Source organism: Leptopilina boulardi, unplaced genomic scaffold (genome assembly GCF_019393585.1).
Source record: "Leptopilina boulardi isolate dan_hultmark-lab unplaced genomic scaffold, ZJU_Lbou_2.1 LbouV2_172, whole genome shotgun sequence".
Taxonomy (NCBI): domain Eukaryota; kingdom Metazoa; phylum Arthropoda; class Insecta; order Hymenoptera; family Figitidae; genus Leptopilina; species Leptopilina boulardi.
In genome coordinates, this window is record NW_026137721.1 from 183823 (window position 1) to 202477 (window position 18655).

At 28.0% G+C, this 18655-nt stretch overlaps 1 protein-coding gene across 1 annotated transcript in view; it reads right to left on the reverse strand.

The window, feature by feature from the left end:
• Positions 1-1152: 1152 nt before the first annotated feature.
• Positions 1153-18655, reverse strand: part of LOC127277643 (acyl-CoA Delta(11) desaturase-like) — a 70608-nt gene continuing 53105 nt past the window's right edge. The window contains exons 4-6 of the mRNA XM_051298945.1: positions 6997-7202; positions 4756-4938; positions 1153-2190 (exon numbers count right to left, since the gene is read on the reverse strand). Coding sequence (XP_051154902.1) covers positions 1905-2190; positions 4756-4938; positions 6997-7202 — 675 coding nt within the window. The 3' untranslated portion in view covers positions 1153-1904. The remainder of the gene's footprint in view (positions 2191-4755; positions 4939-6996; positions 7203-18655) is intronic.

Sequence of the window (18655 nt, forward strand, 5' to 3'; positions counted from 1 at the left end):
GATTTGAAAGTGAATTTTAAATCGATTGGGAAAAAATATGAATTAGTAAAAATAGAAATTATTAAAAAGGAGAAAAATTATTTTTTGCTATTTTTACTCTGTAACATAAAATGACCCTTTCGTATGAGAACAATTTTTTTTTTTCAATTAAAATTTTTTATTTCTGATCCAGTGGAATTTTTGAAATAACAAATAAAAACAAAATTATTTTAGCGCAAATAAAATTTTTATTCAAGCCAAATAATTTTTTTTTTGTTTTTTAAAATAATTAAACATTTATTTGGCATTGAGATAAATTTTTTGTTTTCAATGTGAAGAAAAAAAATCGCTCTATAATGAAAATTTATAAGCGAAAGGGTTAAAAAAAATTTTTTTACTTTCTAATAGTTATAACAAGTTTAAAGCTTTCGTTACCGATTACATATACAGATATGTAAATTTTTCTTAAAAACTAAAAACTTATAAACGCCTACTAAATATTTTCATTTAACAAAATGTATCGCATTAAAATTTCGAATAATTCTCAATTTCTCCCTAAAATTCAAAATTTGTCATAATAACAACAATTTGTAGAGAAATGAGAAAATATGTTTGTTTATGAACATATATACATTTTTTTTTAACGCAAAGGAAAAAAGTAAAATAATATACACATCGAACGTTAATTTATTGTGTGAATTATAATTAATGTCACAAATGGAGTGTTAACATTTTGAAATGTCGTCATTACAATGAGTAATGAATAAAGAGGCATTATTATTGTCAAACATTTGAATACCACACGTTTTCCTGATTATTATATTGAAACGATAAATTGTGATAATAATATTTCTAGTTGAAAGTCCAGAGTAAAATATAATAATAATAATAATGATGGCTCAATATCGAAAATTCACGATAATTATATATATTGTATATTAATCATGGTTGACTGATTTGTGAAAAATGCACAAACCATCCATGCTTATTTTCACTTAATTTGTTAATGCGAATAGCATGTTCTGAAATATACAGCTTTCAATCAAAATTGTACGTCATATATGTTTGTACACTTTAACAATCTATGGATTGCTTACAGTAAACAATAGACACAATCAGTTGTTATTGAAAATAAAAAAAATAATGATATTTTCAATAAATAAAACGTATACGTATTTTTGCTTGATTATTTTTTTAATCAAAGTGAATTTAATATTTTTTTTTCCATTTACATTTATTGTATAAAATAAATGACTATTTTTTAAATTTATTTTTTATTATGTACATATATGTATATTTTTTCTATTATATTTGCCTTTTTGATAATGTAAGCATAAGTAACATTTTTACATAATAAAAAAAGAGGATTTTTAAATTTAAAGTAGTTTAGTGTTTGAAATTGGCGCCGAAATTTCAGAGTCTGCGCAGTACGATGTTACCGACACTCGGTCGGTAATATCACAAATTGTAACATGTGTTTTCGTTCCTAACCTTCAAAAAATAGTTTATATAATCAATTTCTATTTTATAATTTTTTGTTTCAAAAAATAATAATTTTGCAAAATCGAATATAATAATTGTATTTGAATGGGAGAAATTTTTAGCAACAGTGAAGAGAATAATTCGAAAATTAATGACAATACATAAAATTAAAATAAAAAAAAAAAACTAGAGAAACAAGTCCTTATTCACTACAGATAACATATATATGAAAGACAGATATAATTATTTAAAAAATACTATACAAAAAATTTTCCAGTTTCTCGAATTTGAATCTAGCAAAGAACTTACATTTTTTAAAAAAAAATCTCAAGTTTTGCGCGAAATACAAATCGTTTTTTTTTCTCTCTTTTTCTACATAAAAAAATTATAATTTCTAGCTACAGAACATTTTTTTCAAAAAAAAATTTTTTTTTTTTTATAATTTAACGTTCTCGTTGAATATTTTTGTGATACTGATGACCCCAGAAACTGTCGGTGCCATCGCCCTTATTGAGATTGAAATTCTTAACCAAATCTTTGCTGGGTGTTTTGAGATCGTAGGCCAAGCCAAGCCACGACATAATCTCAATAAAAGCCGTGGACGGATTGAGTCCATAAGCGCCAAGCTCAGCGGCACGATAGTCCCATGGGAAGGAGTGATGATAGTTGTGCCAACCTTCGCCAAGTGTAAAAAAGGCCACTGTTGGATTTTCCGTTGGCCTCAACTTCCTGCGGAAGGAGAAGAGAGAATGATAAGAGAATAATCGATCATCGTTAAAACTTGTGAGTTCGTTCGTCGTATAGTCGGGAAACCATTAAAGTGACACGTCAAAAAAAAAAAAAGAAGTGTCAAACGATTAAAGGGGAAGCAAAGTTCGACAATGGGCGATATATATATTAAAAAGTAATATTTTATCGAAATTTTTAAATCTTGTAAGAAAAGCAAACTTTTTTCCGACTGTACTGGATATATTATACATATATGTATGTAAGTGCTTTCTTTGTATCTATATATATGTATACATGTACTTCAAGCTTTCGTCATTTTGCAAACAATTGAAATTCTCCAGACAAATTGAATTTCACTTCTCTCTCACTCTTTCCCTTTCGTATTTCTCACGCGTTTCTGCTTTGTAGTCACATTTTATCAGAAGGAATGTTGTATTTTTATGTGAAATTATTTTTCATGTTTGAAAAATGATAAAAAAAAAAATTGGAATGAGGTACATTTTTGCTTTCAATTGCATTTTAAATTAAGTTGTTATTTGTATTAATTTTTATTTACTTGTAAAATAATTTGCAGAAATAATTAGTTGATTGTAGTGACTTAACGGTACAAATTATAGGAAAAAAGTAATATAAAAAAAGTAAAAGTTAATTCTTAAAAAAAAAATACTGTTACTACCCAAATGATCTCTTAGAGTGACGATACCGAGTTCCCGGTTCTCTTTATATAGAAACACAGGATGTAAAATTATAATAGTGGTGGGGAGAGCGCTCAACGATTGGTCAGTTGCACGCTACTAGCAGACAGACTCCTCCCACGTCTAGCGAGCGGCCAATCAGTAAGTGCTCACCTCCCACCGCATCGCACCGTTACCAGAGTATATAAAGAGCACCTGTGAACATCTTTACGCTCAGTTGACTGCAAATTATCAGACTATTTAAGATTTTAACACGGTAAAATATAATACAAATTTTATTAATTATAAAATTTAAAAATTTCAAGGTTAATTTATTACTATTAATTAAATAATTAATTCTCTGAATTTTCAATTTATTTTTACAAAGATTAAATTAATTTTGAAATTTTTAAAATTATTATCAACTTTATAATTTTTATAAAAGTATTTTTTTAAATTAGTATATCTTTTCTTATCTTAAACAACACCAATTTGAATAATTTCCGGAGTATGTGAAGGCAAGTCTAGACTCGAAAAATCAATTAAAATGAATATTGTAATTTAATATTCATTTATTTAACTTATATGATGACATTTCACAACGTTTAAGATCAACGATTTAAAAGAAAAAATATTTTTCTCTGCAAATTATTTTATTTTTTTGTCTAAAAAAATTTTTTTTAACGTTTCTCGATCAATAATAATTTTCCTAAAAAAAATTTCTAGGCAAAAAATTAATTAATATTTTTCAAATGAAAAATATTTATATATTAAATTTGTTAATTTGATTAAAAATTAATAAAGGATTGAAAATAATATAAAATCTGTTTCTATAATATAACGAGATTCTATTAAAAAACGTAGGTCAACTTGTACCATACAAATTATCTCTTAAATTAAATTTAGTCAAAAATCATATATTTTCAGTGAAAATTAATTATTAAACAGTAAAAAATTTTAAAATTGAAAGAAATATGCAAAAACAAATAAAAAAAATATTAATAAATGTATTTAAAAAATTTAATATTAATATAATTTATATTTCTGTTTCATTTATTATACACTTATTTAATCATGACCTTGAACATAGTATTTTATGCAACTTTTTCGCGATTCATTTTTTTACATATTATTTTTGATAAAAATACTTTTATCAGATGAAGATCGTTCCTAATTAAAGTCATGTACTATTAGAACTTTATCGTTTGAGAGTTTGTAGTCAATTGAACGAAGAGGGGTACGCAGCGCTCTTTATATACTCTGGTAACGGTGCGACGCGGTGGGAGGTGAGCGCTCACTCATTGGCCGCTCGCTGGACATGGGAGGAGTCTCTCTCCTAGTAGCGCGTAACTCTCCAATCGTTGAGCGCTCTCCCCACCACTATTATAATTTCACATCGTGTGCTACTATATAAAGAGAACGGGGAACTCGCTATCGTCACTCTTAAACGATCTGTTGATTATTGATAGTAAGGTTTCGTCTGCTTTTTCTTGAAGAATAATAATTTTTGGTTTTCGTTATATTATACTTTTTATAAATCTATATGAATTACTACTATTATCATTTTAATAATTAATATCCAATTTTTCCACAGTTCCATAGTTTTTTTAATTCGAATTCATTATTAATAGGGTTTTTTAATTTCTTTAATTCTTTTTCTGTACATGGCATACTGATTTCAAAATTTTTTACACTCCATTTTACATTTATAGTGAATTTTCGAAAAATACTTCTTTCGCAATATTATAAACAAAAAAATCAATACATGCATTGTTTCAATTTTATTCTACCATTTTCATCGGGGTTTTTTTTTTTCTTTTTTTTTGTTGCTAAATAGGAAAATGGTTGGTTGAATGTGTATTCGGTGAAAAAAAAGAAGGGTTCGTTATACCTATTGTACGGCCGGTTTCCCCACATGTGTGCGAAACTGTTGACGAGAAAGGTTGCATTTAGCAGCCAGATGTAACGAATGATGACAGCGTGGATGCTGATGTACCAAGTTTCATTCCAACAGTAAACGGGTATTAGAGTTGGCAGAACGAAACACAAAGACAACATGATGGGCTCGTAGAATCTGTAAACATATATAACACATCCACTATAAATTCATATATTCGCTGTTCAAAAGTTTGTCATATAACTTGTGATTTACTTTTACTACAAAAATAACGTTATAAAATCTAGAAAATGTATCGAGTAGAGACACTTTATTCATATATTTTTTTTTTTTTATATCAACTTCATCATTTATACTTGTCCTCTTTATTGTCAAGATATATCTGTTTTTATGCGCAAAACTATATGTCTGACATCAATAACGTTTATCAACAGTTTTAACGTCACCACTCATACTTATTTGCAATATATAGAGGTACTGAATTTCTCTCGTAAATACGAACGGATCTAAATTCGACTGGATTTTGATGTGAAATTGATTAACGAGACTTATCTGTTTATTAGAGATTAAGGGAAATTGAATTTGTGTATTTAAAGTAAAAAAAATATGTATAAAATTTTTTTTAATTTCCTAATTTTGTCTACTCGTATAAAATTTTGACAGTAAATTTTTCTATCCTAAAAGAACTTCCATATGGTGTGAAAGAAGTTATTTAGTAACTTGAAATTAGTTTCTAATGAAATTTTTTTAAAGCTTAAATTTTATATACAATAAAAATTATTATTGCTGGCAAAATAAGTATCAAATAAAATATTATTCTCATTAAATAAATTCATCTTCTTTGGTATATATATAAGGGGTTAGATATAATAAATAAAGTAAATGAATATACCGGGCATAAAATTCCCATCAAAGCCAACGATTTTCTGTACGTTTTCCACTTGAGAATAAAATTAGTTATACTGAAATGAGTGTTATTAACTTGATCGCAAGAGTTCGCTTTTTTAAATTGAAGATTAAACGTTAAGCTTTAGGTTGAACGTAGAGGAAAAAGAATCTTAAATAAAGGAACGTTAAGATCAACTTGAATTAGGTGAGCTCGCTGAGAATGATATCTCTTGATAAGCATTAAAGCACTTAATAAAAATTTGAAAATTTTTTACTACCTTTTATTTTTTTAACTTGTTTCAATATTACAATTTCAAATTATCTCGAATATTCAATTAAAATATGATTTCTAACTATTAGTTTATGATAATTTTTTTTAAATAATCCAGTGGGAAGTTGACAATGTTTACCGTGGGACAACATTGGAACCGAATGGTTTTTTTTCTTGGTTCATTATTGTTAACCATTGATGGTTTAAGGTTGGAAAACTACGGAATCCATTTCCCCGAACGTAAATTTCATCAAAAACAGTTTCCCGAAAATATAAATGTATCATTGTAGCATAAAAATGTTACGTTTTTTTTTTTAAACCTATAGCAACGATTTTAAATAAGGAAAAAAAGGTCGGATCTGTGAACCTTCAAAATGTTTTTGTTATTAAGTATTTTTTTTATTTTTAAATAAAAAAATAAATAATAAAATAATATTAAAATAGTGGCACAAATAATAAAAAAAAACTATTTCTTAGTTTAAGATTTGTAATTTGATATAGCTGTGTGGTCAAAGTACACGGCACGCGTCCTGAGGGTCCTGGGTTCGATCCCCTATGCGCGTAAGATTTTTCAAAATTATTCTTAACTATTTTAAATACTGTATATTACACCGGAAATTTACCTATTCCAGTTTAAATTCGGATAAATATTTTATTTTCGTTCTTTGCAGAAAAAAAAATTGCAGATTTTCATTAACTTCTGAAATATGCTAACGAAAATTTTTTTTTAAATTTTTATATAAAAAATAATTATTTTTTATAAACAAATTAACTTTTTTAAACTTTGGACCCGATTTTTTTCCTTTTTGTTTATTTTTACACACCTCAAAATACTAAGAATATTTTGCAAAAAAATTTTACATTAAATCACTAATATTCTTGAATAGAATGTAAGTTCAAAAAAAAAAAATAAAATTGTGAAATTCCGGGACAAACGGTAATTTTTGTCATTAAATTCATTTGAAAAAAAATAATTTTTATTCATTTTTAATAATTTTGAACGAAATTATAATATTTTAAAAATCTCTTTATGCTTTGATGAGAAGAGAAAAATTGTTCTTTTCCATAAAACTTACTTGTCAAAAAACTGTATCACTGGATCAGAGGCGATATCGCTCATATCGATTTTTTTTCCATTTTGAATGACAGCCGGGTGCCTCTTCATCATTAGCCACCCCATGTGGGAGAAAAAGAATCCACGATTAGCGTTGTGTGGATCCGCCGGTGTTTCCGAGAAACGATGATGAGTTCGGTGATCTCTTATCCATTTGTACATGTGAGTCTGAAAAGATAGATGTTGATATAAAAAATTTTTTTGCAGAATCACGGTTGAAGCCAATCTTTGAAAAAAAGTGGAGAAAAAACTCTAGACACTGATATCTGAAAGAAAGGGGGGGAAAAAATGAAACCCAGTTTCTTAATTGCATGAAAAAAGGGTTCTACTGTCGTTTCATGAAATTCTAATCCTTCTAGAAATTGGAAATATTTTTTTAATAAATTATAAATATTTTAATAAATTAATATTTATATGAAGTAAAATTATTATTTCATTTAATTAAAACTATTTATTTTATTTTTTATTTGTTTTAATAAATAAAATAAATAAAAAATTTATTTTAAATAGGTAGAGAAAAATTATTAGTGCGAATACAATTTCTATGATTCTAATAAAATTAACCTTTGTTCTAATGTCAGATTCGGAATCATCAGGATGACAAGTTTTATTTTTTTAAATTTAATTGTAACTATATTTTGATATAAATTAAATAATATTTTAAAAAAATAATAATGTAATTTTAAATGTGTTTGAACGATTTTGGAATTTTATTACTTTTATATCTGAATCCTGAGGTGTATGTTTACATTTTGTGGTACAAAGGGTATATACACCTTAAGGCGAAGGTCACAACAATGTGTTTAGTTTTCAAATTCAACTTAGTTGCAATTCGTGTATTGACCTGTTAAGACGTGACAACGTGAGAGAAAATTTGGTAATTTTTAATTATTTTAGGTGATAAATAAACAAATTTTCACTGTCGTCTTTAATTTTATTTGTTTCCCAATTAAGGTAAATAACTTCGGGAGTGCTCGATTCTTTTAATTTGCGAACAAAAAAGTTTTGGTGTAAAATTTCTTTTTTTGTTTTTGTAATTTTAGTAAATTTTTATGTTTCGGGAGTGTTCGAAATTCTTAAAATCGCGATCGCTTAAATTTTTAGAAAAAGTATTTTGTTTTTTCAATACAGTTTAAACGTGGTTTCGGGAGTGTTGGAAAATTTTTAGTGTGTTTCCGGTACATCTTATCATCAAAAATATATGATATACATCGTCTGCTGACTAAGGTTAGCGATTTTTTTTTTAAAAATAATGTAACAGGTAAAAGTTAAAAAAAAAAAACCTTTAAAAACAGTAAATAACCGGGATTTTTTATTTATTTTATTTATTTAATAATAAACGGGACTGGACCTTTTGTACAAAGTACTCTTACAATCTAAGTAGTTAACCACACCCCTCCTCAAGCGCCGTAAAGTTATACAAAAATGGATCCAACTTTGGACAACTAAAACTTGTAGTATTGGGCTTATATTTTCAAAATTTTCAAACCGTGAAATTGCCCCAGCTCCTATATTCAAATAAAACGAATTTTTGTAATTATCCCAAAGAAAAATCTTGAAAAAACCGATTATTTACGTTTGAACGCAAAAAATGTTAGCAAATATCTATTATTTGCAAACTTTTCTAGTTTATAAACGCTGTACAAGGTTCTACTTACCTGTCAGTTATAAAAAAGAAAAAACAATTAAGAAGAAATATTTTTTTACTGTATTATGAATTTCGAGTGAAAAATTAGTATTAGCATGAAAATCGAGAACATATAGAAGTCTTTAAAGAACATATAGAAGAGAGTTTAGAAACGATAGAAAACGGCAATGGCTTAGGCTATTCTTCTGAACAGGCAGGAGAAGCGATTTATCACCATTTCATGGAAATTTGGGAACCATACAAAATAAACAACATTGGAGATAAAAGATTCGCGACACAACTTTATAAGGCAGTGGTAGAATTGTCCTCGTTAAATTTGTGAGACATTGATGGACCATTACAAAATTTGTAAAAATGACTTTATCTATTTTCATGCTAATACTAATTTTTCACTCGAAATTACAGTAACAAAATATTTCTTCTTAATTGTTTTTCCTTTTTTATTACTGACCTTGTAGAACCTTGTACAGCGTTTATAAACTAGAAAAGTTTGCAAATAACAGATATTTGCTAACATTTTTTGCGTCCAAACGTAAAAAATCGGTTTTTTCAAGATTTTTCTTTGGGATAATTACAGAAATTCGTTTTATTTGAATATAGGAGCTGGGGCAATTTCACGGTTTGAAAATTTTGAAAATATAAGCCCAATCCTACAAGTTTTCATTGTCCAATGTTGGATCCATTTTTGTATAACTTTACGGCGCTTGAGGAGGGGTGTGTAACTTCATAACTCTTAAAACATAGGTTCAACCAATAACTAAAATCTAGATAAGCCGTTCACAATATTGTATTAAGTACAATTCTTTTTAGAGCTAACTTAAATCTGATCGCATTCCTATCAAACAAGTCCAATTCATCTGCTATCATATTTGCTTCTCTACTTATTCTATCAATTAAAGAATTATTACCATAGTTAGTTCTATGAAAAGATGCAGAAAATAATGTGTAATGCCTTGTAATTTTCCTAGGCACTGAGAGATTTACCATTAGCAAAAGTGAAGGACAATAGATAGCTCCATTTATTAACTTATAGAGATTCAGCAGCGTCAGTTGTCTGACAAAAAAATATTAATTTTTCTAAACTCAATAAAAGGGTTAATAATAATTATTATTGTTAAGATGGTAAATAGGTATCTCCTATTAAGTATATTTCATTAACTTAATCATATCTGATAAGGTAGAAATTTAATTGACCAACAGTCAAATTTTTATGTACCATCCTCACTAAATAATAATAATTATTATTTTATTTACAATCATAATAGATATTAAAACTTTTTCGCAAATAAAATGTGCATAATCATATTCTGTTTTTTTTTCTTATTTTTTTATCAAATTTCTTTTTACCAAATTAATATTCAACAATTTCTAGACGAATCAGAATTTAATGAAACGCAACTATAAAATGTATAATGAAAATGAAAAAAGAGCTAGGAAAAAAGAAAGTACTTGAAATTCAATGTACCGTATCGTAAAGGAGCATTAGAAATTCCAAGGGTAATTTTTGACTTTCCAATTGAAAGTTTTGGGAATTGTAATTACTTGGAAAATGTAATGGACCATTAGATTAGTGTCTTTGAAAGTTTATTGACTTTTAAAGTTGTTGTGTAAGAGCATGAAGAGAAGATTGCTGTTGAGGATTATTGGGGGCTTTGAAATTACCTAAATAATTTCGCTCGAAATGCAGCCAAGTTTATATCAAATTTCTCTCCTCTTCTAGCATACAATATGTATATATATATATATAGTTTATCAGGCGATTGAACAATTTATGGCAATTAGAGGAAAACTTTTAAGTGTTTGGAATACTTAAATATATATATATATTTCCGCGAAAGCAATGTTTTTTGAAAAAAAAGAAGAATTTTCCCTGAAAAGTGAGAACTTGGGATTGTTTCAAGCGTTAGTAGTTGAAAATAGTTGAGAATAGTTTTGTACAGTTGAGAATCGATATAGATAAGGATGTTAAGCAAAAGAAAGCTATTTAATGCCACTTTGAAAGACGGGGGGAAAAAAAAGGAAGAGATATGAGGTACCAAAAACTTTATTTCTAACAACTTTACACATTAAAGTAGTTTTTGAGTATAAATTTTTGTCTATAGACGCCAAATTCTTTCTCTATAAAATCAGTTGAAAATACTATTTTTAATATATCACATAGCTTGAAATTGATATGCGGAAAATTTTTTTATCAAGCTCAGAAAAAGTATCTCCATTTTCGCTTTTGATATTTCGAAAGGAATATATACAATCCTAGTTTCATTGGATGTTCATTTTGAGATGGTGAAACTTTTCTACCAATTGGTTAGCGTTTGCAGTTTCCCCTTTTGCCTGCCATTGTCGGTTCGTTTGAAAGCAGACATCGCGGCATCTACGACCCTTATAGACGAGTATCTAGTAGATTTTTCCGCCCACTTGAATCATCCCTCCCGGTCTCTGAGACTTGGTTCGATGCCCTAATAAACCGAGAAAGTGCATTTACGCCGCAGTCTTCGGGAAAAGGCTCAGCGTTGGCAAAGAGAACGCGACAAATTTCTATTGCTATATAACCGTACTGGGAGTTTCCACTTCTCGGTATCGTACTTACTCCACTATATATATATATATATATATTATTCGATAGCACAGCCACGCACGCCAGAAGGAACTTTGCAGTTTCTCAACTAAAGCGCTAAATTTTCCATTAGGCGTGTCTTGACGAGAAATTACTTTGAAATATGTCTTTGTTTGATTAATAGCGGTATAATCTCGATTCAACGCGCATTATATGCCAGTAACTGTGCTATTTAAGCGAAATTTCTTGTCTTGGAAAAAAAACTATGACTGGGATTTGCGAAAAACAACAGGAGAAAAATTAAAATTTATAGAAATTAATAACATTAACTTAGTAATTAAGTATTTAATTTATTTAACTAATTAGTATTAACTAACAGACAATTTTAATATATGGCAATTATTAAGCGATTATATTTGCTACTCTTTTTAATTCTCTAATCGTGTAGCATGTGCAATGTTTTTTTTTTGCGAAAGAAACTTTAAAAGTGACGCTACAGAGTTCCTGGCTCTCTTTATATAGAAATAAGCGACCTCAATTTTTCCTCTTAGTGGGGAGAGCGCTCAGGAATTGGCTCGTTACGCGCTATTGGCAGTAAGACTCCGCCCTTGTCCGACGAGCGGCCAATCAGTGAGCGCTCACCTCCCACCATTGCTATAGTATATAAAGAGCACTGCGAAGCACATCTCCGCTTAGTTTACTACAAGCTGTCAGACTAATTGAACGTTTAGGTGCAAATATTAATGAAAACTAATGTAAAAAATTATTATATAAAATCCTTATTATTATTTATTGATAAAATGTAAAAAATACTTTTCAAATATTTTTAAAAAATTCATGGTAAAAACTGTACTATGCCCAAGTGTAACGTTCTACATTAATTTAAAAATGTTTATTATATAAAAATACTTCTAAATATTGTTGCGCCATTACAAATTTATATTTGAAAAAATATTATATCAGCAACAATCTTAGGCTTAATAAGCAAAAGTAGTAAATATTCTTCCAAATTAAAAATATATCATAAATTTACAAAAATTCTAAAAATCAATATAAGAAAAAATTTTGAAGCATCATTATTTTTAAATTTTACCTTGCAGAAAGATTTAAGTGCATTATTATCTTTTTAATCTTTTTAAATTTACCTCAACTAGTCACTCAAATGTAGTTCAAACCGGGATTCTACTCTTTTTTTTCCATTTTAAGTATTCTCAAACTGGACTTTGTAAATAATTTATGGACTTTAGTCTAATAAAGGAATTTTTTTTAAATTTACCTCAACTATATATCTAATTGAATGATTAGATTAAATTTTAATTTAATATTTATTTATTTAACTTCTATGTTATGTTTATCGGTTGTAACAGTGATTATAAAAATTAAAATTGAAGAAATAATTATGTTAATGCTCCAAAATAAAAATAATTGAATTTATTAATAATAATGTGTTTAAATAATTAAAAAACAAAAGGATAAGTATTACTCAAGGATATTTAACTAATTTTTCTTTATTTCATAATGGATTACATAAACATTTCATTTTTTTTAAAAATAAATAAATAGAAAATTAATTAAAAAATAGAACAAAATTGTTAAGCGTTAAATAAATAATCTTTCGTATGCAAAAACATTTAGAAATTAAATTTTAAATATATTAATAACAAAAAAAAATGAAATAAAAAATTGAATAAAATTTGTGCCACAAGCAATTAACAATAAAATTTTATTGCTATCAAAGATAAAAGTTACATAGATAAAGAAAAAGATTGGTGTTAATCGGACAGTTTTAATATAAATCATTCTCACTTAATAAACATACAAATATTTATATATATATATTTTTTTTCTATATACAAATAATTACACTGAATAATCTCTCTTGTAGTGTGTAATTTAAAAAAATAGTCTCGAAAATAAAATACGAAAAGCGTCTCAAACAAATGTTCTACTGGTTATTCATAATGAAGAAGCGATGTGCTCATGAACCATAAATATATAAATATAAACAAAGGGAAAATATTCGAGGTAGAATTCGCAGCTGGTTTATATGTGTGCATTCCACTCTCCGAGTTTCAATTTCAGCGATGCATTTTAATAGGATAGATATACACATACATACATTATATTTACGACTAGTATATATACATCTTTTTAGATAATTCCCTCTCCATATATATTCTACAAAAGAGAAAATGTTTATTTTAATTAAAAAAAAAAAAAAATGTATTTCTGGACCGGTTATTTCATTTCATTTACGAGTCTAAATAACTATACCATTGTAAAAAATTTTCTTTACAAAAATTTAAAAATACCTCTGATTTGTATACAAAAAAAATTACGTTGTTTGTAAACTATTTTTTGTTTTTTTTAAGATAAAAATCAACGGATTCTTGTTAAATCAATATAAATATATATTTCTGCATGAACAAATATTTTTCATGCGTGTAAAAGTTGGTTATACCAGTGTACATTTACCGGATTCGATTCCTTTGTAGAAAATTTATTGTATCTGTATACAAGAGGCAATTGCATGAAACGTCAAAATTCAAACGTTATACGATTGTTGCCTGACCTGAGTCAATAAAAATGCCAATCGACATTGCGCTACTGACTGATAAATGCCGTTTATTTTTGTGTAAACCTACGTGAACGGAAGTTGTTCCTTATCACTCCTTTTTTTGACGATCGTGTTCAACTATAGAATTCGAGAGAGAGAGAGTGTCGAGAACAATACACGTATAATAAAGGGTAGCGCACGCGGCTACCATCAAGAGAGGTTTCATGTGAGGTGAATATATAGATATTTTGTTTACCTCGAGGTCGCGAAATTGCGAGAGCTACACCGCAACTCGAGACTTGGTGGATCGGTTCGATTTGCAGCTACTACCCTATTTTCCGATATACGTCGGATACGACGATAACACTTTGGCTCTCTCTCTCTATCTCTGTCTACCTTGTGGCATCCTTTACCCTTTACACCGTTTCAGTTTCCATTCTATAGCTGTATATATATATACGTATCGTACGCTGTACACGACTATCGAGCACGTGATATTCTAGGAGAATGAGAAAAAGTTCCAAATGCTAAAGGATAAAACAGGGGAATTGGAAGAAATACGAATAAAGAAAACTGATGAAAAAAATCGTTTATTGGTCTTGTTAAGTTTGTATCTTGTCTCAATCTTTAGCTAAAAAAAATTTGTTTCTCGAAAAAATGCAGTTATTTAAGAAGAATCCTGTTACCATTTTTCAAAAAATTGGTTTTTTTTTATTTAGTACATTTTTTATTTATTAAAGTACAAGGAATGCTTTCCCGAAGTTTCGAATAGATTTGAAGAAAATTAAAAGAGATAGAATAATTTTAAGGCCCACTCTTCCAAACGGCTGGAGTGGGGATAGCGTGGAATAACTAACCCTTGCGCGCGCAACACAGAAGTAGGGATAGAGCTCCTGTGATTGGTAGTGACGCGCTATCCCCACTTATTTGCGGCGCGCGCAGTACAGAATAGGTGGGGAGTACCGTTAATATCTCTACTACTCGACGCACAGATTTACACTGAACTAAACAAGGTAAAAAATATTTTTTAAATTATTTTTTCTCAAGTTTATTCCAATTAATTTACAAACTATTGGACAAATTATTGAAAGATAAAATATAAAATAATTACTTTTACAATATAATGAAATAAATATAATATAATAAAAAAAAATGGTAACATCGCAGAAGAAGGACTTTTATTAAAATTGTAAATTATATTTCATTCGATATGATTTTACATCCATTATTACTATTCATTTAGAAAGTAACTGAATTTGTTTTCTAAAAGCAATATTTACAAAATTATATAGAACATAAAAAAAGAATTTAAAAAAGAAATCATAGATAAAGAAATAAATAATGTAAAAATCTGCATTAATTTTCGAAATAATTATCTCTAAAGTCAAAAAAAATTCTTTTATTATTGAAAAGATTATTAAAATTATTTTTTTTGTTTTATACCATTTTGTAAATAAATATAATAATGAACAAATTTTTTTTAGAAAGAAACCAAATTAATAAACCGAGTGAAATATATTCAGTGAAATTGTAAATTTTTTTATTACAAAAAAAATAATTTCACTTTTATTTTTAACACTTAATAATTTGTCTGAATATTTTGTGAATTAATTACAAAATACTTGAGAAAAAATAGTTTTTACCTTGTTTTTAGTTCAGTGTCAATTTGTGCGTCGAGTAGTAGAGATATAAACGGTACTCCCCACCCATTCTGTACTGCGCGCGCCGCAAATAAGTGGGGATAGCGCGTCACTACCAATCACAAGAGCTCTATACCTACTTCTGTGCTGCGCGCGCAAGGGTTAGTTATTCCACGCTATCCCCACTCCAGTACAATATATACCGGGAAAAAAAACTTGTTAACTAATTCTGCTTATCGTGCAATGTATTTAAAATCAATACTAAAAAATTTTATATTTGTAAATCGTAAATTAAGTATTTAAATAACTGCATTAATTTTCGAGAGAAATTATTATCTCTTTAAGTTAAAAGCGACTGAAAAGAACCAGATAAAAACTATATTCTCAAGTCAATTGCAATTTACAAATTATTATACAAAATTATAAAGAGTTAAAAATTAGTTAATTATGTTTAATTAATAAATATTTATTATTTGTGTAATATAAAATATTTCCAATATCACTGAGCATATTTCATTCGGTTTAATTTTCCTTCCTTTATTATTACTATGTATTTAAAAAGTAACTAAACATAGTAAAAAAAATTTTTTTTATAAACTTTACCAAAAAAATTTGTTAACCTTTAGGGATAATAATTTTTCACAAAAAGAAATTTTTTTTTTATTGATTTTCACCTTAGTTCGTTATTAGATTAGAAAAAAATCTACGATTATAAAAGTGGATATTGTACAGGAAAAAAAAATTCTTAATTTTACACCTTCATTAAGATTCAAAATTTTTTTTTCTCTCTCTCTTTCTTTCCTTCTTATAGAAATAACTTCATTAGCACTAATTTTGAAGCAAACTGCGGCGATCATCGAAAATTACTTCTAGTTTTATAAATAGAATCAAGGATTTCATCTCTCAAAGAAGAAAGTACAATGTAAAAGTGCACCGAGTCCCCGTTAATGGAAGGTAACGGAGATCCAGGAAAAGTTCGTTAAAGTACGAATATCGTTATCGTCGAAAGGCACTTCTTTTTTTTTATGAAATTCTCGAGCTAAAACGATTATCGAGTATGAACCAAGACGGACGGGGGGTGATAAAAGAGAAGAGGGAAATAAAACAAATCGGAAATAGTTGCATGGGGTAGAGAATATAAAGAAGAGAGTATAGTGAGGATTTAATGGAAGATATAGGATAGGATTGAGAAAAGTACGAGAAGATATAGAATCAGGAGCGAGAGAGAGAAGTGTGAGAGAATTCAGTGCTCGATGATAGTATTATAGGAAAATGCGAAAAAGTGCTAAACCATTGAAACGACTTTCGGCATCGTGTGTGTTTTAAATCCACTTTAATACAAAATCGTTATATCGAACTTTCTCGTTTAATAAATATTTTCTACATGATTTTGGAGGATTGACACTAATTTTTATTTATTTTATTCTTTAATTTTCATTTTTCAACGTAATTTTTTAAAATTTAAATGAAAGTTGATTTTAATGTGCAAATTATAAAAAATTTTATATACAATTGTTGAATTTGTGAAAGGAATGCTTTTGTTCATAAATTGTTAAGATTCAAAATAAAGGGAATTCAATCGTGGAACTTAAAGTAGAGTATAGTAGAGAAGAAAGTAACACAAACTCGACAGGCTTCGAGAGATGTGTTCAAGTGGTATACCGGAGATAGAATTTAGAATTGTATTCCTATGTACTTGTAGCGAATCTTTCTTGAATGTTTACGAGAGACGGAAGAGAAGAAGAAAGTATTAACATCATGGTAAATAGGTGTGTAATTTTGAGGGAGTAAATTCTTATTATGTGGAAAAACAATTGCACCGTCTTACAGTGGAAAAAACATATAATGATGCGTAAATACGTGTCACGTTTATTTATTTTTTTTCATTTTAGGTAGCATTATTGAGAATGGTTCTAATTTTTAGGTTAAAAAATATTCTTTTAATGTAGAAAAAAGTTTATTTATTTATAACATTTGTTAATATTATTTTAAAATAGTGGTAGTAGTAAACATATTTGAGGTTTAATAATTTTGTAGAATATCGATGGATCTTTAATTTAGTCTTAATAAATGTTTTTTTGATTACCGAATGTGACTGATATTGTTCCCTTAATGACAAAGAACCAACAGTACAATTAAACAATTAAATAAGGACAAAAGTCGGAAAAAATAAATTTCTTTCACATTATTTAAATTGATATTGTCTTGAAATTTTTAATTCTTACAATAGTAGAGAATGAGAAACATAGTTTTGGTTAATAGCAGCGGTGAGCTAATTACTGCTATTAATACGGTTAGCAGACTGGACCTAGAGTGACGCTCGGAGGTACGAGCGTCTCTTATATACGATTTCCAAGCCGCACGTTGTGATCGTAGTGGGGTGAGTGTGAGCGGATTTGTCGGTTGCGCGCTGGCGGGAGAATGACTCCTTTCACTTTCCGCGATCAACCAATCAGTGAGCGCTTACCTCCCACCACTGCGCACCGTTGCTTTAGTATATAAAGAGCCCTGCGAACAGTTCTATGTTCAATTCACGACTGTTAGACTAATGGAGCGTGTTCGTGCAAGTATTAATACTTATGAAAAAATTTATATAATATTATTTATTATATTATTATATTTATAGTAATTTGTGTAATATTATATATAAAATCGTTATTATCTTCTATTAATAAAATTTTAGAAATACTTTTTTATTATTAATATTTAAATATTAATCGACTTTAAAAAGTGGAAGACAAAAAGGATACATTTTTTTACTCTTTAAAAAAAAAATTAAATTTTTATCAATACCAACTGGAATTAAACTTTAAACTCGAAACATGTTGAGTTAAGTTATTTTTATAGTGGATAAAAGGATTGAGTCGTTAAATTCGCTTGACTGCTTTTAAACAAATTTCCAATTCACTTATTTTCTCTTAACGTTTTCAATTGTAGTCCACGTGATTTAATGACAGAAATTGTTTAAAGTAAATACGTGCTCCCTGGTATAAATTTATATCTATATACAGGATACATGTGACGCAATGTGTTAAAATAAATTCTTTAGGTTGAAGATTGGGTGGCTGTTAAGCTTCATGAAGGTAAAAAGGGAAGCGATGGAAAGATTTCACATTTACTCTCCTGCAGAAACAGAAGGAGAAAACTAGGGCGGTACCAAAAGGCAACTTCATGAGAGCCCAAGCGTTAAGAAGTACTTCGCTTCTGGCTTAAGGCATTCTC